The sequence below is a fragment of the Sparus aurata genome, chromosome 7 (genome assembly GCF_900880675.1).
Source record: "Sparus aurata chromosome 7, fSpaAur1.1, whole genome shotgun sequence".
In the NCBI taxonomy this organism is placed as follows: domain Eukaryota; kingdom Metazoa; phylum Chordata; class Actinopteri; order Spariformes; family Sparidae; genus Sparus; species Sparus aurata.
The window spans coordinates 21,995,253-22,016,864 of NC_044193.1; the positions used below are offsets into that span (position 1 = coordinate 21,995,253).

The 21,612-nt window shown below is 37.8% G+C and overlaps 2 protein-coding genes and 1 pseudogene across 6 annotated transcripts; all 3 read left to right on the forward strand.

The window, feature by feature from the left end:
* The first annotated feature begins 176 nt into the window (after positions 1 to 176).
* rer1 (retention in endoplasmic reticulum sorting receptor 1) lies at positions 177 to 15,126 on the forward strand. Of its 5 annotated transcripts, none has more exons than XM_030422162.1 (8): positions 177 to 330; positions 2,038 to 2,119; positions 2,515 to 2,619; positions 3,022 to 3,118; positions 3,806 to 3,884; positions 4,737 to 4,872; positions 5,215 to 5,269; positions 14,954 to 15,126. In XM_030422162.1, the coding sequence occupies exons 2-8, from the start codon at positions 2,039 to 2,041 to the stop codon at positions 14,962 to 14,964; spliced, it is 564 nt and encodes a 187-aa protein (XP_030278022.1). In that variant the 5' UTR covers positions 177 to 330; position 2,038; the 3' UTR covers positions 14,965 to 15,126. The 5 variants fall into 5 exon arrangements, with proteins under 5 accessions (XP_030278022.1, XP_030278021.1, XP_030278018.1 ...); XM_030422161.1 differs by lacking the exon at positions 14,954 to 15,126 and adding an exon at positions 6,653 to 7,173 and having other exon boundaries at positions 178 to 330; XM_030422158.1 differs by lacking the exon at positions 14,954 to 15,126 and having other exon boundaries at positions 178 to 330; positions 5,215 to 7,173.
* Positions 8,008 to 11,080, forward strand: LOC115584609 (taste receptor type 1 member 1-like; annotated as a pseudogene).
* A 959-nt stretch (positions 15,127 to 16,085) lies between the features above and the next one.
* LOC115584603 (taste receptor type 1 member 1-like) lies at positions 16,086 to 21,222 on the forward strand. Its single transcript, XM_030422142.1, has 6 exons — positions 16,086 to 16,267; positions 16,501 to 16,807; positions 16,940 to 17,665; positions 17,974 to 18,180; positions 18,497 to 18,617; positions 18,907 to 21,222. The coding sequence occupies exons 1-6, from the start codon at positions 16,086 to 16,088 to the stop codon at positions 19,833 to 19,835; spliced, it is 2,472 nt and encodes an 823-aa protein (XP_030278002.1). The 3' UTR covers positions 19,836 to 21,222.
* The last annotated feature ends 390 nt before the right edge of the window (positions 21,223 to 21,612 follow it).

Consider the following 21,612-nt stretch of genomic DNA (forward strand, 5'->3'; position numbering starts at 1 on the left):
TTATTTGAATGAACACATAAGTTAATTGTCAGTGGAGAAGCCATAAGTCTAGGCAGCGTTTAATAAGATGTGATATTAAGATGTTATTTGGGCTATTTGTATGTAGTTAATCAAATATGGGAGCAGATGTGCTTGTGTTCATTCATGGCACCGCAGTCTTTAATCTTGAATCCTATCGAGGCTCGGCGGTTCATTGTTTCCTTTTCGGGGTTCGACTTTTTTTGCCTGCCGTATGTTCGAATCCTCGCGGAAGTACTGACGTGTTCACACGAGAGGTAGCTAGTTTAGCTAGCTAGGTAGAGCCGGGTAGTGACACAGCGGCCGTATCAGGTAAGAAAGGACTGTCATTGATTATTTTCACTGTGTTTGCAGACACAACGGAGAGACGCAGACAGGTATTAAAAGTAAGAAGCAAATTTCAAACTGATTATGTCATTCAGTGTGTTACGGGTTTGCTTACTCGAGAATACTTTGATTTCTAACTGTGCTAACGTTAGCCGGCTAGCTGTGGAGCCGTTGGCAACGTAGTACTATCTCCGGAAGTGAGTTGTCAAGTTACCGATGTCCTTGCTGGTATTTGTAGTTTACTTTTTCCACAGAACCACTTATCTCGATGGACAGACAGTGAGTAATGAACTACATTTTGTTTTGCCAGGCTTTAATGCGCGCTTCGCTAGAGTTTTGGGAAATGTAGTTAGATATAGTCATTTAAGGGCCGATCGGGGTAAGCTGAAGCTTTACTAAAACTACATTACCCATACAATCGGTGATTTGGATCAAAGGGCAATGTACGTTCTGGTGGCCAGTTAGCTACTACGAGAGCTAATGTCTAAGCTAACGCGTATAACTTCCAAATCATATACCTAACTAACGAAACGTCAGTAACTGCTATTTCAAAATTTGTTCCGATCGTAGCCATATTATGGTTTTCCCAGAGAGCCTCTTTCAAAACAGGACCTAACCTACATTAACGTTTACTTCCTTCCTGACTGCCTAAGCCTGTAAGTAATAGTTAGCAATGCAGCTAATGTTAGCCACAACTAAAAACAGTTGTACAGGGTTTTGCCTTTTAAAGCTAATGGTACGTCTCAATACGAATGATTAAAATGCCCTGTAATTGCAACTTCAACGCAGCACAAGATGGTAATCAAATATCTGAAACTTGACCTCAAAATACAACGGCAAAGATGGGCAACCAGCTAACATTACCTAAAAAAAGAGAGGAAAAAAAATCATGATCCAGTCGCTACAAAGCCAATGGATCTCTGCAAAGTCCTCTGTATAAGTGGCAGCAATATGTCGCCATTGGTTAGACCCACAAAAAATCGTTACTTAGCATGGTAATTTAAACAGAGCAATGACTAAATGTTGTTCACTAAGGTCAGGCCATTTCCCCCATGTCCATAATCGAGCTACACGTCCCCCCCCCCAGTGCTCATCTGACAGGTATTGTAGGACAGCTGCCCATCTGAATTCACCTCAAAAGTTGGATAAATACACGAGACAGTAGGTAAATTACCTTCTTAGCTAGTATTTCTTTTTAGTAGTATACTTGGTGCATACAGACAGGGATATCCATTTCCTCTGCAGCTGTTTCATATTTTATTAGGAACACTTTACTAACATTACTAACACTTCCTTTAAAGTGAACATGTTGTCAACTGTATGTTATTAATGACCCATTACTGCTATAAACACGTGCATATTTGCAGGGACTCTTTTGACTATCTTTTAAAAAGGCCTCACAGGAAGGTGGATTATTTTTTACAAATCTTAGGGTGTATATTTCTGAAAGAATATCCAATGATACAACATCTTCATGTTAAAAATCCTGTTCTCATTGGTGAGGCACATCTTTGGGACTAGAGATGACTCCTGAAATTAGACATGTTTCAGATGTTTTAGTTAAGAGATGGTGTCTGTATATGTTTCTGTGTTGTTAGAATGTCGTTCCAGTCTGTTTTAATCCAAATGGCCAAGTAGTCTGTATTAAAGCAATACTAATTCAAATGTGGGTTTTTTTGTCTTTATTGATAGAATGTCAGAAGGGGACAGTGTTGGAGAGTCAATCCATGGCAAACCATCAGTAGTCGGTGCCTTTTTCACACGGATTGGACAGGTAACGTCTTTTGCATAGACTTCACATCAGCAGCACTGCTTTTTTGAAGCACTATCTATCACATCTATTTTATCTCATTTATACTTAAAATGATCACGTCAGTAGTAGCATTCCTCAAGCCTTGTACTTCAGTGGTATCAGTGCTGAAAAAATGTCATCAGGACATCCTGACTGTAAGTGGGAAGATGGCCTTCAGTTTGTCCCATGGTATTGGCCAGTCAGGCAGAGAGAAATGGGTTCAAGTGTTGAGGGATACTTATATTAAAACATGTTCCTTCACACTTATTACAGCAATGATAAGCATGAAATGCTTAGGTCATGTCCATTATCATTGTATCTCCACAAAGTGAAAGTAACACTTTTTCAGAGACTTCCTTTTATTTTTTTTGTAACAGATCTATCAGTCATGGCTAGACAAGTCAACGCCGTTCTATGCAGTGCGGTGGGCAGCCACTCTACTACTCACTGCTGTCTACATGATCAGAGTGTACATACTACAGGTAAGGTTTTCATTTATTCATTCATTTACAATTTTTTTCTTTGCTCAGGGAAGTTAGAAAATGTCGACAGTTCACTTGCACTGTAATGTCCAGTTTTTCAAGACTGTCAGATTGAGAGGTGTTCATTCACCTGTACTTATAATTATTAGTGATTTTGTTTAACTGGAATGCAGTATATTTAAGGCTCATTGTTTTTGGTTTTCACTGATTTTCACTAAAGGATTGGCTTAGAGGACGCTCAAAGAGGACAGTGACTGTATTTTTTTTTGTCAAAACTCATCTGTATAATGTGTGATATTTATCTTTCCACTCGCCACTTGTGGTCATGTATACTTTTTTTTTTCTCACAAATGTGGACTTTTATCCTGTTAATTTGGTTATGTCCCTTATGCTGCTTTTCAGGGTTGGTATATAGTAACATATGCTTTGGGAATCTACCATCTCAACCTGTTCATTGCTTTTCTATCGCCAAAAGTGGACCCTTCACTGCTTGACGAAGGCAAGTTGACTTAAATCAGATAATTTTTTATATCATGTTGTCTACTCAATTACATTTAGGATTTTGATTTGTCGCATTTTTTTCAGTACCAATTTGATCAAAGGTCAAAGTATAATCAGATAATCTAAGAATGCTTTCCCATACACTACACGGCTAAGCAAAGAATAGTATTCTGCGTTTACTCTATACATTTGAGGATACAGTTAAAATTCATTTTTATCAAGTGTTTATTTGGAATTGTGTTACTTGACATGGAAATAAATGGATTCAAACAGACAAAAGAGCAGCACACCCATAAAGTCAAACTGATAGCATCCAAGAAAATAAAATTTCATAGTGCCAGCCACACTGTTGAGTAAGTAAAATGCTAACACATTACAGCAGCAACTGCTTAGTTCCAAAAACTGGAAATAGTTTATTCACCTTATGTGGATTCAATAAGCTGTCCCTTTCATCAACATAGATTTGTTATAAAAGATTGTGAAAACAAATAATTGTGACATGTGACTATTAATGCCCTAAGTACTGTAGTTTGCTCTTCTCAAGAAAATACTTTTAATTGTGAAAGTGTCTTTTTTTTTTTTTTTAATCTCTTGGCTTCCACATTTGTTGGTCTTAAAGCTGAGTTGGGACTGAAGATAATTTTAAATAACTTCTACATAACCCCATAATATATCTGTAATGCAGATGAGGGCCCATCCCTTCCCACCAAGCAGAACGAGGAGTTCCGCCCTTTCATCAGGAGGTTGCCTGAATTCAAATTCTGGTGAGTCCAGCTTTTGGTTAGGGCATTTATCTCTGTCATCTATAGAGTGATTGCAAATTAGATTCTTTAGATTGACCTGTGACCCATGTGGCCAAATTTAAGTCATGTAGAGGTGATTTGTAAAAGGAGGTAGTATTTTAAGCACAAGATAAAGATAGTGGCTTGAATTAATCTAATTTTTTTCTTTTGACCCTATACGATCTTACATCCTCATCTCAACTTAATTTCTGGTCAGTCCCTATCATCCATATATCATCCATATTGTGTTTTTCCCCCTAAAGATTTAAGTAGATTCATCTTTCAACCTGGCTGTTGACATTTTTCAGCAGTTTTGACCTTGTTCAGTACGTTAGAATACGTCAAGTCAAGTAAGTTGAATCTGTATATTTGCAGTCCTGCATCTTCCATTATGGATTTATTTGATATAATGAACTTATGAATCCCTACTTTGCATCGCTCTTCCTACACTGAAAAAACCCTGGTCACCCCCACTAGCTGTGACGGATACAATTCATGAAAAAGAAATATACATACACCATACAGACAATGCCTTAATCGGTAAATTACCCAATGTCACAAATGTGGCCTGACTTTTTTGTTTTTTTTAAACAAAGCAACATTGAACATCGAACACTGTCCTTGACATGGGGCCTTTCATTCTTCCTTTTTTCCCTTTCCCAGAGCCATTTACGTTCTAGCCATGAGACATTAAAGTACATCCTATCTGGAGTCCATCTTTGAAGAAAAATGTTCATTTTGCTGCAATTTTGCTGTCATATACTCCATTATATAGACTTGTTTCAGTCTGTGGCCACACAGTTTTAACTGAGGTTATGTCCCTCTTCTATGCAGGCATTCAGCAACAAAAGGCATCGTCATCGCCATGATTTGCACATTTTTTGATGCCTTCAATGTGCCAGTGTTCTGGCCTATACTTGTAATGTACTTCATCATGCTCTTCTGCATCACCATGAAGAGGCAGATCAAGGTAAAGTATACATTGACCCACATCAACACCAGACTATAAAAGACAACACAAAAATTAAAGTAGAATTAACTCTGATAAAGCTTTTAGCAAAAAATACGATCTTAACACGTCATGTTTTGAAGGGCTGCATTATATGGTATAGATCTAGCTGCTGTTCACCTTTTTTATGCAGTTATTTTGTTTAATTTTGAATATGTGAATACCTTATGCTAAGTGCTAAATCATTCCCGTTTTATTTATGTCACTGATTAAGCTGACAGTCATTGTTCTTCTCTTGGTATATGTTACCCGGGAAATATCTGTTGATAATCTTCCTCTTTTTCTTCCCCCTCCCTTTTTTAGCACATGGTCAAGTACAGATACCTACCCTTCACACATGGGAAGAGGACATACAAAGGCAAGGACGAAACAGGGAAAACATTTGCTAGTTAAAAACTCCCACCTACCCTTCCCCTCCTTCTCATTTGAAATGTATCCGTCACAGCTAGTGGGGAGTGACCAGGGTTGGTTTTTTTTTTGTACACGGGACAGTAACCTGAAAACATACGTTAAAAGTTTTGATCCATGGTTCACAGTGTTGAGGTAATGAGCAGCACGGATCAAATTAGTTTGGGAATATTGCCTTTGTCTATCAAGGGGTCGGATTTTTCTTTCGTTCTTTTTTTTCTTCTTTTTTTGGAGGACCACGAGCCTCACTTTAGGATTGGTCGGAATTTTTTCAGTAGTAGGCGAGACAGTGCTGCCTAATGCCTTTTTAACCCCATTAGGTAAGTATAAAATCATCAGGAAGGAACCACGCTGAAAAAAACTGCAGTGAAATTTGTATTTATTTTTTTTTTCCTCATCCCAAGTGAAACAAATCTGCCAACTTTTACCTATTTGTAACAAGTTATACATTGGAAGTTAGTAGTATAAGTAGCAAAATAACATGATTAGATATGTGAGAGAAAAACTGGAGGAAATGCCACATTCTTCAAGTTGAATGCCTAGGAATGTCTCAGCCAATTGTCCTCTGTACTAAATGCAGACTAAGTGGAGAAATTAGTCACATTTTATTTGAATATGCATTCATGACAGGTGAAAAAAAAACATCAGTAACAATTCATCTCCTGATATGACAACACTCAGCTCCTACCCCTTTTGATTTATGTTCATTTTAAATTGGCATCTGAATCTCTGTGTATTACGTGATTCTCAGACGCATAGCTAGGGGAGCAAACCAATATGGATGATTATCAGTGACCTCATCATTTGAATCTTGAGCCACCCACCACATAATTGAATGCATAATTCAAAGCGAGTGTCACAAACCCAACTCATTTAGTCTCCTGTAGCCTGTAGTCTAAATCAACTCTTTCTACTTTGGCGCCTTTGTACAGTTTACTGTAACAGATGGGATACTGTGTCACTGACCACCCCTATAAACCACATTTCTTCATTAAAGGGGCAATTGACTTGAATGGCAAGTGATTCAGTTTGCTTTACCTCAGATTTTTACGCTATCTTGACGAGAATTATCAAAATATATTGTGCATACAAAGTGCACAATCAATATTCAAGGCCAATTCATAACAAGGTCTAATCTGAGATAAGTGTCAAGAAATTAAATGATTGCCCTGGCAACTCTTTGAAACATTTGCCCATCTTTGTTTCAAAGCCTGGGGTCTTTTCGATTTGTGTAGATTAGCTGTTGTAGTCCTTTATAATCTGTGTTTACTTTGAAAACATTTATGGTAAATATAGTCATTCCAAGCAAACTTTTGTTCTCTTTCTTTTTCAGAGGAAACATAAGAAAACAGAGATTGAGAGCTTTTATTATAACAAATGGATGAAGTGGGTGGCGATCACACTTTCTTTTCTATAAACCCTGTTGATTTCTTTTTTTCTCCATTTTTATCAGAATGCTGGGGATTATCTGTCATTACTTAACATTGATCAGCACTGTAGTAAGGGATCAAAACATTTTCCTGTAAAAAGTTTGTGTTTCAAAGGATTGTATGGAGGATTTGTGTATATATATATATTTTAAAATATGAATTTCTTTGAGATTATTTTTATTTTGTTTTTTTTTTCTTCCAACCACCATACTGTTTCCAAGTGTTTAAATCCATTCAGTTGAAACTGATGAAAGCAGAACTGGTTAATTGGGTTCTAGATTTGATGAATTTAATTTGTTTCTCATGGATTGCATGTCATTGTTTTCTTGTGCTACAGATATAAACAAAAACTTGATTTTAATAACTTAAGTGTAATTTTTTCACTCCAAATGCTATTAAAGAGACTGTGTCCCTTCAAACAGTGCATATGTGTCTCTGCTTCATATTTTGTATGTACTTATGAAGAAAGGAGAGTTGAAGGACAAACAACAAAATATTTCTTATTTCACGCCAAGGTTTCACTACACTAGTTTTCCTGAAGTTGAGTCCCTTTCAAAAAACATCTCTACATAGATGATCAAAAATATGAAATATAAAACACTCTCTTCATTGACATAACGGACTCTCCAGCAGCAGTTACCGATAATTAATTTCCAAGATTATCATGAAGGATTCTTTATGATGGAGGCAATAACCTTGCTGGCTCATGATTGTTAAACCCTAGATGTACACACCACAGAGACTGTAGCTAAAGTTTAGATGACTTTTGCATGCTGATTTGTTTATGGCTCTCTAGCCAGTAATAATTATCTGTGCACGACACCTAGTTCACACCCAAATGCATGGAAATGGGGCATAGTCATCATCAGTTCTTAACTTTCTTAAGGCAGAGGAAAATTCCATGAGAGTTCATATCAGTCGGGTAAACTGTAACGACAGCAATGAAGCACTGCCTGGCTTTTCTGTGTCTCCTGGGACCTTTTCTACATGCTTTGGCTCAATGCACTGTCCCAGCATCAGAGTTTCAGCTGGAAGGAAATTTTTTGATAGGTGGACTTTTTGGAATTCATCATGTCGATGGCCCTGATAATCATCACAGACCAGAATTCACTGACTGCTCCAGGTGAGTTTTATAACATCTCTGTACAGATACATTCTGAAACTAGTTGTGCGTCAGATTTTCAGGTCAATGGAACCTTTCCTTCAAAAGATGTATATGTATATTTGCTCCATTTAGAAAAGGTATGAGATATTAAGTCTGCATTATTGATCTCAGTCCTTATTCATTGTCTTTAGAGCCTTCACTGACATAATAATTAAACTAATTCTCTTTCCCTGTCTTTTCTCTGTCCACAGTAAACCCTTAATAAAGTCAAGTTATCAGAGGTTTCATGTCATGAGATTCGCTGTAGAGGAGATCAATAACTCTACCAGCCTACTGCCAAATGTATCTCTTGGCTATGAAATATTTGACCACTGCTCAGATACACAGAGTTTTCCAGGCATTTTAAACCTCATCTCAGTCAATGGCTTGATCCAACCTCAGCGTGAACCAAACAAGAATCTCTCCAAAGTGATAGCAGTGGTCGGCACTTACATAAGCACTGAAACACGGACTGTTGCCCCTCTTTTTATGAGGAATCTCATTCCTATGGTAAATTTACCAACTAGTGTTTTTAACAATTTATTGTCAGATATATCGAGGGATTTCAAACAAGCTTTATTTGAGAATTTATGAATTAAGAGGTAATGAAAATGTCTCTCTTACTCTTTTGACAGGTCAGTTATGGAGCTTCTAGTTCAATCTTTTCAAGAAAACAGAATTTCCCCTCTTTCCTGCGAACAGTGCATCCCATTAAAGACATCATAGACGTGATTGTTAGTATTCTGCAGCACTTCAACTGGCGCTGGGTATCTTTCCTCTACAGCGATGATGAGTATGGCAATGATGGACAGAATTTGTTCATAAAGAAGATTAAGGACACTGACATCTGCCTGGCGTACACCAAAAGCCTCAGTCATGATACAGATTACTCCCAAATATTCAAACAGATAGAGGCACAGGGGATACCTGTTATTATAGTTTTTGTTTCTGAATGGACTGCTGGAGCTCTCATTGAGTCAGCAATACAACTGAATATCACAGACAAGGTTTTGATAGCAAGCGATGGATGGTCCTCAAACAAAGAGCTCCCTGGGAAGAGAGGAATCAAAAATATTGGAACTGTACTCGGGGTATCTCAGCCTATAGTGAAATTGCCTGGTTTTAGTGATTTTGTCTATGCTTCCAAAAGCCAGAATGATTGTGAACATTCAGAACAACAGATGTTTTGCAATCAGGTTTGCAACTGCAGTAACGTGACTGCAGAAGATATCATTCTTGCAGACCCATCTTTCTCTTTTCCTGTCTATTCTGCTGTATATGCCATCGCTCATGCCTTACACAATGTCTTGGGATGTGGATCCAATGGATGTAATGGGAATATTACAGTGCACCCACATATGGTGAGTATACAAAGAATTTGAGAACTTATTTAATTTATTCTCACTGATTCTTGGCCAGTTTCTTTTCCATGCCATTGGACATGTCCAATCATAACACAATACAAGTGTAGGTTTTGTCATCATACATTTGCACAAATTGATGGTTTTCAGCGTGATTCTTTGAATAAACAAGCTTTTCAAAGAGTTTTGTAAGACAGAGATAAATCTCATTAGTCCTCTTGGTTGGTTTAAACATGATGGAATATTTTTTAAAAACCTATTTAGTCAACTCCTGTATGTTCAGTGTGAACACATGAGAGTAATCTGTACTTTGTATACCCTCATCAGGTTCTAGCAGAGCTGAAGAAGTCAAACTTTACACTTCTAAACCAGAGTATTGAGTTTGATGAGAATGGTGACCCCAAGTACGGATCATATTCTATACTCTTCTGGAACGAAACTGGTGATGCGGAGGAAGTTGGCTTCTATCATTTTAACCCATCGTTCCATTTCTTCATCAACAACAGCAAAATTCAATGGCATACCAAGGACAAAGTGAGCTATTTTAATTTCCTGCTAAGAGTTTATATGGTATATGTTGATATGAAAATACTTTATTTTGGTTTTCCCTGTTCTGCGGTGTGTGTATCTGTGTGTGCAGATGAAATGTTTGTTTATCAATGGCATTGACAGGGAACAAAACCCAGTATAATTAAACATGGCGTGATTTGATGATATCTGGATATAAAACCTTTGTTGATTATATTTTACAGACCGTGTTTAGAATGTTTAAAAAGCTGTTTAGACATAATAACTGCTACTTCTCTATCATTTGCATATAACCATTGTGATATAATCTTGTCTTGGACAGGTGCCTACATCACTGTGTTCCCAGGAATGTCCTGTAGGTCATAGAAAGAAGTATAATGGAATCCACAAATGCTGCTTTGATTGTGAAAAATGTCCCAAAGGAACTTATGTCAACAGCACAGGTAAATTATTTTACATGAGAGGAAGAGGGTTATGGCCAAGAGAGTGTAGCAGTTATTTCATGGTGATTAGTCGCAGCTACACAGAATGAATCACTGTGGCATCAGGCTAACAGCATCAGTCCGTTTTTTCTGGTGTCATGAACTGTAACATTTAAAGATACTTAGTCAAACAAGATGGTCTGAAATATGTGGCTCACTCCTTAAACTGATCTCTCTTTACCAACAGAGTATTTGGTTGACCTTAACTATATTGACAATATGTCCTTTTTTTGTTTTCATCAGCAAATCCCTACAAATGCTTCAAATGTAAGGAGACAGAGTGGTCTGAAGAAGCAAGTACATCATGTAATCTGCGGGTGGTGGAGTACATCCCATTCACAGACAGTGGAGCTTTAGTGATCATGGTCTTGGCCTGGGTCTTGGTGGGTCTCACAGCAGCCATGTCTGTTCTCTTTGCCATCAACTACAACACACCTGTCGTCAGATCTGCTGGGGGACCGATGTGCTTCTTAATTTTAGGCTGCCTCAGTATGTGTAGTATAAGTGTGTTCTTTAATTTCAACAAGCCAACAACTTCCTTTTGTGTCTTAAGGTTCTTGCCATTTCTTTTGTTCTACACTGTTTGTTTGGCATGTTTTGTTGTGCGCTCGTTTCAAATTGTTTGCATTTTCAAAATAGCTGCCAAGTTCCAAAAGCTCAGCAGTTGGTGGATGAAATTTCATGTACAATGGCTGGTCATCACTGTGGCATTTGGCACTCAGGCACTCTTACTTCTTACTGCCTATAATTATGACCCACCCAAGCCCTACAATGAAACAGCTGAGTACCAAGACAAAATAATACTTACTTGTGATCATACTTTTAAAGCAGTCTCTGGTTCTTTGGTTTTAGTTTTATTTTTGTGCTCTCTTTGCTTCATTTTCTCCTACATGGGAAAAGATCTCCCAAAAAATTACAATGAGGCCAAAGCAATAACCTTCTGCCTGCTCCTGCTGATCTTCACCTGGATCATCTTTTCCACTGTACATGTACTTTACCGTGGTAAGTACAACCAAACTCTTAATGCTCTGGCAGTACTCTCCAGTCTCTACTCCTTTCTGTTGTTTTATTTCCTCCCAAAATGTTACATCATAATTTTTCAATCGTACAAAAACACACAGAAGTACTTCGAAGGTCTCATTCATGATTACACCAAAACAATTAGCCAGTAGTGGGCTTCCAGTAAATATGTTATATTATACAGAATAATTGATGTGCTTCAGCTCATCTGAATGCTATCAATGAAAGGATACATTTTTGACTTTTAGAGTAGAATGTCCAAAAAGATGTGCAAAGTAGTTTAAATCTTAATCTCTTTCTTTTGTTGTAACCTAATCATGTTTTGTTCATACATCTTAATATGTGCTATAACAACATACAGTAATTAACATTTCAACAGGGGGTACACTTACCGTTGTAGGTGGTTGTCTACAGCCACGCTAACAGCTCTGTGATGCTGCAGCTGAGGTACATTTCCTTAAGCTAAATGTTAACATCAGCTGGCTAGCATGCTTGCAATAAATCATGCTGATGCTGAGCAGGTATGATATTTACTTTGATCATCATCTTGGTTTAGAATGTCAGCATGCTTACATTTGCTAAGTGGAAATGAAACATGCAACTGAAGGTGATAGAAATGTTATTTCAGCAATTTAGTCATAAACCAAAGTACAAAATAAATTAAAAATTCAATAGTTATTGAGACATGTACTTAAACCTCAACTGTAATAATCTAAGTCATGCTATGCGGGGTCGTGTTGAAGTCTGAACAAGTGAGCCTTGAGTCTTTTGCGGAAGATGGCGAGTGACTCTGCTGTCCTGACATAAGTCGGAACTTTGTTCCATAACTGAGGCACCAGAACAGATAGTCTGTCCAACGTCGGTGTTGGAGGATGGGGGAAAAGCAAAGAACAGTTGGGTGTCGTCTGCATAACAATGGTAAAATAATCCATGTGATGCGATTGCAGAGCCTATTGATCTAGTGTATAGTGAAAACAGAAGTGGTCCTAGTACTGAGCCTTGAGGGACACCAGTTTCCAGAAAGCAGGGTTTGGACAAGGAGCTATTCCATATGACCTGAAAGGTGCAATTTGTCAGGTATGATGTGAACCAGGTTAGAGCAGAGTCAGCGATGCCAATTTCAGCCCGAGTGGAGAGAAGGAGTTGGTGGTTGATTGTGTCAAATGCAGAAGATAGGTTGAGGAGAGAAGGATGGATGAGCTGGATGAGGCTCTGGTGGCAAGGAGGCACTCAGTCACAGTGAGGAGGGCCATCTCAGTGGAGCGAGCAGTCCTGAAGCCTGAGTGATTGGGGTCAAGAAGGTTGTTTTGTGAAAGATAGAAGGACAGTAGGTTGTAGACAGTGAGTTTCAGGGTTTTACAGAGGAATGAAAGAAGGGTTACAATCACTGAATAACGTAAACCTTTGACCTGTTGGTTGCACTACCAGAAAAGTCAGTAGACCACCAAAGTGAACATGATTCATCCTGTGGGCAGCATGAATATTTGAACCACCTGCTTGCATGCATCCATGCACCCTCGTCTTGTCAATCTTATTTGCTGTGCTAACAGCATGGCTCAAGGGATGGGATATCAGTCCGGTCAATCTTTCCTAGGCCAGTAGGTCTACAATTTCATCCTGTTTGAAATACCGTATTGACCCGAATATAGGACGACCCTGATTATAAGACGACCCCTCTTTTCAAGACTAATTTTCAGAAAAAGACTCTGATAACCAAAATTCGTTTTCAATAACAAACTCACAAACACTCCTGTCAATCTCTTGGAAGCGGCCGCTTACAGGACCATGACAAGCTTTTCTCTGACTGTTAGCGTTTTCAGACGGTCTTTTTGGACCCGCCATCTTCGGACGTTACACTCTGTAACTCCATATTTCTTGGCTGGCTGACAGTTGTTTGGCACCTCCGCTGCATTGATCACCTTTATCTTAAAATTAGCATCATAGCTCCGCCTCAGATGTTTGTTACCTTCCCCCACTTTTGATCCACTTTGCTCCGTAAAATCACTGCGTCTCTCCATTTTTCATCTCCTGTCACTTCTTCTCCGCTGTGATTGACAGATAACCCCAGCCACAGTGTCAGTGACGTCTCTACAATAGGCTGGCGCCCTCTGCCGTTGCGGTCGTGTAGCAACCCAGACAACTATCAGCATGTGTCAACGGTTAGACCCCGATTATAAGACGACCCCACTTTTTCACATAATTTTCATCGAAAAAAACCTCGTCCTATATTCGGGTCAATACGGTACATCAACGACTATTTGATTGATTGTCATGGAAATTGGCACAGATATCCATGGTCCTGCAAGGTTGAATCCTGCTGACAGTGACTAAAGCCTAACTTTGATAATGGAAACATGTTTTGAAAATGGATCTCTGATTTTTAACCAGTCAGACCCAGCGAGGGTTACTGTCATTAATGCTAGCTAGCTAATGTTAAATGGTACAGTATGCTGGGTGCATATGCAGATCTCTGTCATTTTAAAATTTTTCTCCAAACTGACAAGACTACTGATGCTGATGTTGATCCTAAATCACAGACAAAGAGATAGATTAAAAGAGATCATTCTGTACCTTTCTACAAGCTCTGTGGATGCATTATGTAAAAAAAGATTTATTAACATAAAAATGTTCTCAGTATGAACTTTTATATTAAAAACAGTCCAATTATAGACTACTGCTTTAACATTATTTCTTACTGTAGTGCACATTTTCTCCTTTAACAGAAAAGATTTGTCCATAAATCCAATGTGAAGGGTCAAAAAAGATTGATAGTAGCTGATGTGATGTGACTGTGTACAGAGTTGTGTAGAGATGATGTATTTTTCTTGGTCAGCCTAAGAGTTAGCATCATCGTTGTTCCCTCATCAAAAAGGATTGGATTTTGGATAATCGGAAACAATAAGCTCTGTGGCAAACACAGGTTATGTTTTGTTTTAAGTTTTGTTCAGCAAGATAATCTTCACAGATGTACACCACGTTTGTGATTTTCGAAGCATAAATAAAATTGCTAGAAGTAAAAAGCTAATGTTAGGCTACATTGTGCTCACATGACACCACCACTAAGCATCTTACTACAGAATTACCATACACGTTTTCTATTAACTGCTGGGGGAGCAAACCAATATGGATGATTGTCGTAGACCTCATCATTTGAATCTGGAGCCACCCACCAAAAAATTGAATGCACAATTGAAAGCGAATGTCACAAGGTCAACTCATTTAGTTTCCTGTAGTACGAGGTCTAAATCAGCTTTTTCTACTTTGGCGCCTTTGTACAGTTTACTGTAACAGATGGGATACTGTGTCATTGATCACCCCTATAAACAAAATTTCTTCATTATGGTGCAATTGGCTTGAATGGCAAGTTATTCAATTTGCTTTAAGTCAGATTTGTACACTAGTTTGTGGAGAATTATCAAAACATATTGTACATACAAAGTGCACAACCAATATTCAAGGCCAATTCATAACAAGGTCTCATCTGAGATTACTGTCAAAAATTACATGTTTTCCCTGGCAACTCTTTGAAACATCTTTGAAACCATCTTTGTTTCAAAGCCTGGGCTCTTCTCGATTTGTGTAGATTAGCTGTTATAATGTGTTTACTTTTTAAAAAATTATGGTAAATATAGTAATTCCAAGCAAACTTTTGTTCTCTGTCTTTTTCAGAGGAAACATAAGAAAACAGAGATTGAGAGCTTTTATTATAACTAATGGATAAAGTGGGTGGCGATCACACTTTCTTTTCTATAAACCCTGTTGATTTATTTTTTCTCCATTTTTATCAGAATTCTGGGGATTATCTGTCATTACTTAACATTGATCAGCACTGTAGTAATGGATCAAAACATTTTCCTGTAAAAAGTTTGTGTTTCAAATGATTGTATGGAGGATTTGTAAATATATTTTAAAATATGGATTTCTTTTTGGATTATTTTTATTTTATTTTTTTTCTTCCGACCACCATACTGTTTCCAATGTTTATCATGGTTTGCATGTCATTGTTTACTTGTGCTACGGTTATAAACAAAAACTTGATTTTAATAACTTAATTTTTTCACTCCAAATGCTATTAAAGAGACTGTGTCCCTTCAAACAGTGCATTAGTGTCTCTGCTTCATATGTTGTATGTATTTATGGAGGGAGGAGAGTTGAAGGACAAACAACAAAATATTTCTTATTTCACGCCAAGGTTTCACTACACTAGTTTTCCTGAAGTTGAGTCCCTTTCAAAAAACATCTCTAGATAGATGATCAGAAATATGAAATAAAAAACACTCTCTTCATTGACAGAACAGGGACTCTCCAGCAGCAGTTAGATTTTTTTTTGCATACTGATTTGTATATCACCGGTCAGCTTTTCATAGCTGTCTGGGAAAAGAGTTCACAGACTAGTAAACTAAATGACAACAATGAAACACTGTCTTGCTGTTGCGTAACTCCTTTGTGATTTGTCAATTCATTCCTTATTGTTGGAGTTGTAAATTTCTCTAAAAGAAGGAACTCATATGTTCCAGGCTTACCATGAAGAATTCTTTATGATGGAGGCAATAACCTTGCTTGCTCATGATTTTTAAACCCTATGTGTACACACCACAGAGACTGTAGCTGAAGTTGAGATGACTTTTGCATGCTGATTTGTTTATGGCTCTCCAGCCAATTATATATATCTATGCACAACATCTAGTTCACACCCAAATGCATGGAAATGGGGCATAGTCATCATCAGTTCTTAACTTTCTTAAGGCAGAGGAAAATTCCATGAGAGTTCGTATCAGTCGGGTAAACTGTAACGACAACAATGAAGCACTGCCTGGCTTTTCTGTGTCTCCTGGGACCTTTTCTACATGCCTTGGCTCAATGCACTGTCCCAGCATCAGAGTTTCAGCTGGAAGGAGATTTTTTGATAGGTGGACTTTTTGGAATTCATCATGTCGATGGCCCTGATAATCATCACAGACCAGAATTCACTGACTGCTCCAGGTGAGTTTTATAACATCTCTGTACAGATACATTCTGAAACTAGTTGTGAGTCAGATTTTCAGGTCAATGGAACCTTTCCTTCAAAAGATATATATGTATATTTGCTCCATTTAGAAAAGGTATGAGATATTAAGTCTGCATTATTGATCTCAGTCCTTATTCATTGTCTTTAGAGCCTTCACTGACATAATAATGAAACTAATTCTCTCTCACTGTCTTTTCTCTGTCCACAGTAAACCCTTAATACTGTCAAGTTATCAGAGGTTTCATGTGATGAGATTCGCTGTAGAGCAGATCAATAACTCTACCAGCCTACTGCCAAATGTATCTCTTGGCTATGAAATATTTGACCACTGCTCAGATACACAGAGTTTTCCAGGCATTTTAAACCTCATCTCAGTCAATGGCTCGATCCAACCTCAGCGTGAACCAAACAAGAATCTCTCCAAAGTTTCCAAAGTGATAGCAGTGGTCGGCACTTACATAAGCACTGAAACACGGACTGTAGCCCCTCTTTTTATGAGGAATCTCATTCCTATGGTAAATTTGCCAACTGCTGTTTTTAACAATTTATTGTCAAATATATATAGGGATTTCAAACAAGCTTTATTTGAGAGCTTTATTTTATTGTCACCAAGAAGTAATGAAATGTCTCTCTTACTCTTTTGACAGGTCAGTTATGGAGCTTCTAGTTCAGTCTTTTCAATTAAACAGAATTTCCCCTCTTTCCTGCGAACAGTGCATCCCAATAAAGACATCATAGAAGTGATTGTTGGGATTCTGCAGCACTTCAACTGGCGCTGGGTTTCTTTCCTTAACATAGATGATGATTATGGCAATGATGGACGGGAAGTGTTCATAAAGAAGATTAAGGACACTGACATCTGCCTGGCGTACACCAAAAGCCTCAGTCATGATACAGATTACTCTCAAATATTCAAACAGATAGAGGCACAGAAGATACATATCATTATAGTTTTTGCTGCTGAATGGACTGCTGGAGCTCTCATTGAGTCAGCAATACTACTGAATATCACAGACAAGGTTTTGATAGCAAGCGATGGATGGTCCTCAAACAAAGAGCTCCCCAGGAAGAGAGGAATCAAAAATATTGGAACTGTACTCGGGGTATCTCAGCCTATAGTGAAATTGCCTGGTTTTAGTGATTTTATGTATGCTTCCAAAAGCCAGAATGATTGTGAAAATTCAGAACAACAGATGTTTTGCAATCAGGTTTGCAACTGCAGTAACGTGACTGCAGAAGATGTCATTGCTGCAGACCCATCTTTCTCTTTTCCTGTCTATTCTGCTGTATATGCCATCGCTCATGCCTTACACAATGTCTTGCGATGTGGATCCAATGGATGTAATGGGAATATTACAGTGCACCCACATATGGTGAGTATACAAAGAATTTGAGAACTTATTTAATTTATTCTCACTGATTCTTGGCCATTTTCTTTCCCATGCCATTTCATGTGTCCAATCACAACACAATACATACATGTGCACAAATTGATGGCTTTCAGCGTGATTCTTTGAATAAACAAGCTTTTCAAAGAGTTTTGTAAGACAGAGATAAATCTCATTAGTCCTCTTGGTTGGTTTAAACATGATGGAATATTTTTTAAAAACCTATTTAGTCAACTCCTGTATGTTCAGTGTGAACACATGAGAGTAATCTGTACTTTGTATACCCTCATCAGGTTCTAGCAGAGCTGAAGAAGTCAAACTTTACACTTCTAAACCAGAGTATTGAGTTTGATGAAAATGGTGACCCCAAGTACGGATCCTTTTCAATACTTTTCTGGAACCAAACTGTTGATACAGAGGAAGTCGGCTTGTATTATTTTAACCCATCGTTCCATTTCTTCATCAACAACAGCAAAATTCAGTGGCACAACAAGAACAAAGTGAGCCATTTTAATTTCCTGCTAAGAGTTTATATGGTATATGTTGATATGAAAATACTTTGTTTTGGTTTTCCCTGTTCTGCGGTGTGTGTATCTGTGTGTGCAGATGAAATGTTTGTTTATCAATGGCATTGACAGGGAACAAAACCCAGTATAATTAAACATGGCGTGATTTGATGATATCTCAAAATAAAACATTTGTTAGATTATATTTTACAGACCCTGGTTAGAATGTTTAAAAGCTGTTTAGACATAATTACTGCTACTTCTCTATCATTTGCATATAACCATTGTGATATAATCTTGTCTTGGACAGGTGCCTACATCACTGTGTTCCCAGGAATGTCCTGTAGGTCATAGAAAGAAGTATAATGGAATCCACAAATGCTGCTTTGATTGTGAAAAATGTCCCAAAGGAACTTATGTCAACAGCACAGGTAAATTATTTTACATGATTGAAAGAGGGTTATGGCCAAGAGAGTGTAGCAGTTATTTCATGGTGATTAGTCGCAGCTACACAGAACGAATCACTGTGGCATCAGGCTAACAGCATCAGTCAGTTTTTTTCTGCTGTCATGAACTGTAACATTTAAAGATACACAATATAACAAGATGGTCCAACATATGTGGCTCACTCCTTAAACTGATCTCTCTTTACCAACAGAGGATTTTTTTAAGAGCTGACATTAACTTTACTGACAATCTGCCCTTTTTGGTTTTCATCAGCAAATGCCTACGAATGTTTCAAATGTAAGGAGACAGAGTGGTCTGAAGAAGCAAACACATCATGCAATCTGCGGGTGGTGGAGTACATCCCATTCACAGACAGTGGAGCTTTAGTGATCATGGTCTTGGCCTGTGTCTTGGTGGGTCTCACAGCAGCCATGTCTGTTCTCTTTGCCATCAACTACAACACACCTGTCGTCAGATCTGCTGGGGGACCAATGTGCTTCTTAATTCTAGGCTGCCTCAGTCTTTGTAGTATTAGTGTGTTCTTTCAGTTCCACAAGCCAACAACTTCCTTTTGTGTCTTAAGGTTCTTGCCATTTCTTTTGTTCTACACTGTTTGTTTGGCATGTTTTGTTGTGCGCTCGTTTCAAATTGTTTGCATTTTCAAAATAGCTGCCAAGATCCAAAAGCTCAGCAGTTGGTGGATGAAATATCAAGGACAATGGCTAGTCATCACTGTGGCATTTGGCACTCAGGCACTCTTACTTCTTACCAGCTATATTTATGACCCACCAAAGCCCTACAATGACACAGCTTCGTACCCAGAGAAAATAATACTTAGTTGTAATCATAATTACAAAGCATTCTCTGGTTCTTTGGTTTTAGTTTTATTTTTGTGCTCTCTTTGCTTCATTTTCTCCTACATGGGAAAAGATCTCCCAAAAAATTACAATGAGGCCAAAGCAATAACCTTCTGCCTGCTCCTGCTGATCCTCACCTGGATCATCTTTTCCACTGTAAATGTACTTTACAGTGGTAAGTACAACCAAACTCTTAATGCTCTGGCAGTACTCTCCAGTCTCTACTCCTTTCTGTTGTTTTATTTCCTCCCAAAATGTTACATCATAATTTTTCAATCGTACAAAAACACAAAACAATACTTCCAAAGTCTCATCCAGGATTACACAAAAACAGTTAGCCAGTAGCGAGCTTCCAGTAAATGTTATTGTTATATGTTATGTAGTTGTTATGTATTGAATAACTGATGGGCTTCAGGTTATCTGAACGCTATCAATGAAAGGATACAATTTGGACTTTTAGAGTAAAAGGCCTAAAAAGATGTTCATAGCAGTTTAAATCTTAATTTCTTTCTTTTGTTGTAACCTAATCATGTTTTTTTCATGTATCTTGAAATGTGCTATAACAATATACAGTTGTTCAAGTAAGTCAACATTTCAACAAGAGGTACACTTACTGTTGTAAGTGTTTGTCTACAGCCACGCTAGTAGCACAACAGTTCCTCTAGCTAAATGCTGATACTGAGCAGGTATGATATTTACTTTGATCACCATCTTGGTTTAGCCTGTCAGCATGCTAAGATTTGCTAAATTGAAACAAAAGTTGCAAGGAAAGTTGTAAGGGATTACCAAAGTAATTCTTTCTGAGGTGGACATGGAGGTCTGAACCAAAATTCATGGCAACAATTCAATAGTTATGGAGACATTTCCTTAAAACCACAGCTGTAATCATCTAAGTCTTCAGGATACATCCTCTGAGAACTGTGAATGTTTATTCAAAGTTTTCAGAATGTTCTTCCCATGAATCAGGCAGATGTTGAGATATAATCAACCAAAACCTTTGCTAGCTGTGCTAGAAGCATGGCTCAAAGGATAGGATATTAGTCTGTTGGTCAATATATCCTAGGCCAATTGGTCTACAGATTCATCCAGTTTGAAATACATCAACTATTTGATTGATTGTCATGGAAATTGGCACAGATATCCATGGTCCTGCAAGGTTGAATCCTGCTGACAATGACTGGAGCCTAACTTTAATAATGGAAGCATGTTTGAAAATGGACCCCTGATTATTAACCAGCAAACCCTAGCTAAGGTTACTGTTGCTAACGCTAGCAAACTAATGTTAGACTGTACAGTATGTTGGGTGCATATTGTAGATCTCTCTCAATTTTGCATGTTTCCCCAAACTGACAAGACTATTGATGCTGATGTTGATCCTGAAACACAGATACGACATTAAACCAATGGCATTATACTGTTGGCTCACAAACCTTGCTTCAAGTTGTAAATAACTACCAGAATTCTTACAAAGAGATAGATTAAAAGAGATTATTCTGGACCTGTTGCAATGAGATGTATCTTTGTACTTGCATGACTAAATTAGATAGGAAGTAGTTGATATATTAATTATCAGTATACCACAGTTATATTTAATGTCCACTATGCTTTAAACATACACTTCAAAATCTTCTGTCATTTTACAGCCTCAGGACATTCAGTGATATTTCACATAAGCTCAATTCTGTTATGCCCTGCAATAACTAATATATTTATATGTACATACATTACGAAACTGTAAGAGTTGTTCAATAAAAACATATAACTGAATATGTCTGTTTTCTTTTCTGTTCAGCTGTTTTTTGAGGTATCTATAGCAATTGTTATTGTCACCACAAGAAGGCGCCACTTCACTGTGACACTGTCTGCAGGCCACACCGCACACAATAAACTTGTGTATTGAGATTGATTTTGTATTCAGATCAAAATCAGGATGCAAGATGCTTTGGTGCAGGCGTCGTAGAGGTTCAGATTTTTGTTAAGTTTTCTTCACACAATATTGTTCAAATATGAATTAAACAGTATCCTACGATAAAGACAAACATTGCTTGGCCCTACTGTATATTCCAATTTTTCTCAGTTCCTGTATGAGTGTGTTTCTGTATCTTGAAGGACACATAAAATC

What these genes read in the sequence shown, in the direction of transcription:
- rer1 (XM_030422158.1), top strand. Translation starts at nt 2,039, where the DNA reads ATGTCAGAAGGGGACAGTGTTGGAGAGTCAATCCATGGCAAACCATCA. An exon ending in TCAGAGTGTACATACTACAG is followed by an intron (nt 2,620 to 3,021) that starts GTAAGGTTTTCA and finishes GCTGCTTTTCAG; the next exon opens with GGTTGGTATATAGTAACATA. An exon ending in CCATGAAGAGGCAGATCAAG is followed by an intron (nt 4,873 to 5,214) that starts GTAAAGTATACA and finishes TCCCTTTTTTAG; the next exon opens with CACATGGTCAAGTACAGATA.
- LOC115584603 (XM_030422142.1), top strand. Translation starts at nt 16,086, where the DNA reads ATGAAGCACTGCCTGGCTTTTCTGTGTCTCCTGGGACCTTTTCTACAT. An exon ending in TGAGGAATCTCATTCCTATG is followed by an intron (nt 16,808 to 16,939) that starts GTAAATTTGCCA and finishes CTCTTTTGACAG; the next exon opens with GTCAGTTATGGAGCTTCTAG. An exon ending in AGTGGCACAACAAGAACAAA is followed by an intron (nt 18,181 to 18,496) that starts GTGAGCCATTTT and finishes TGTCTTGGACAG; the next exon opens with GTGCCTACATCACTGTGTTC.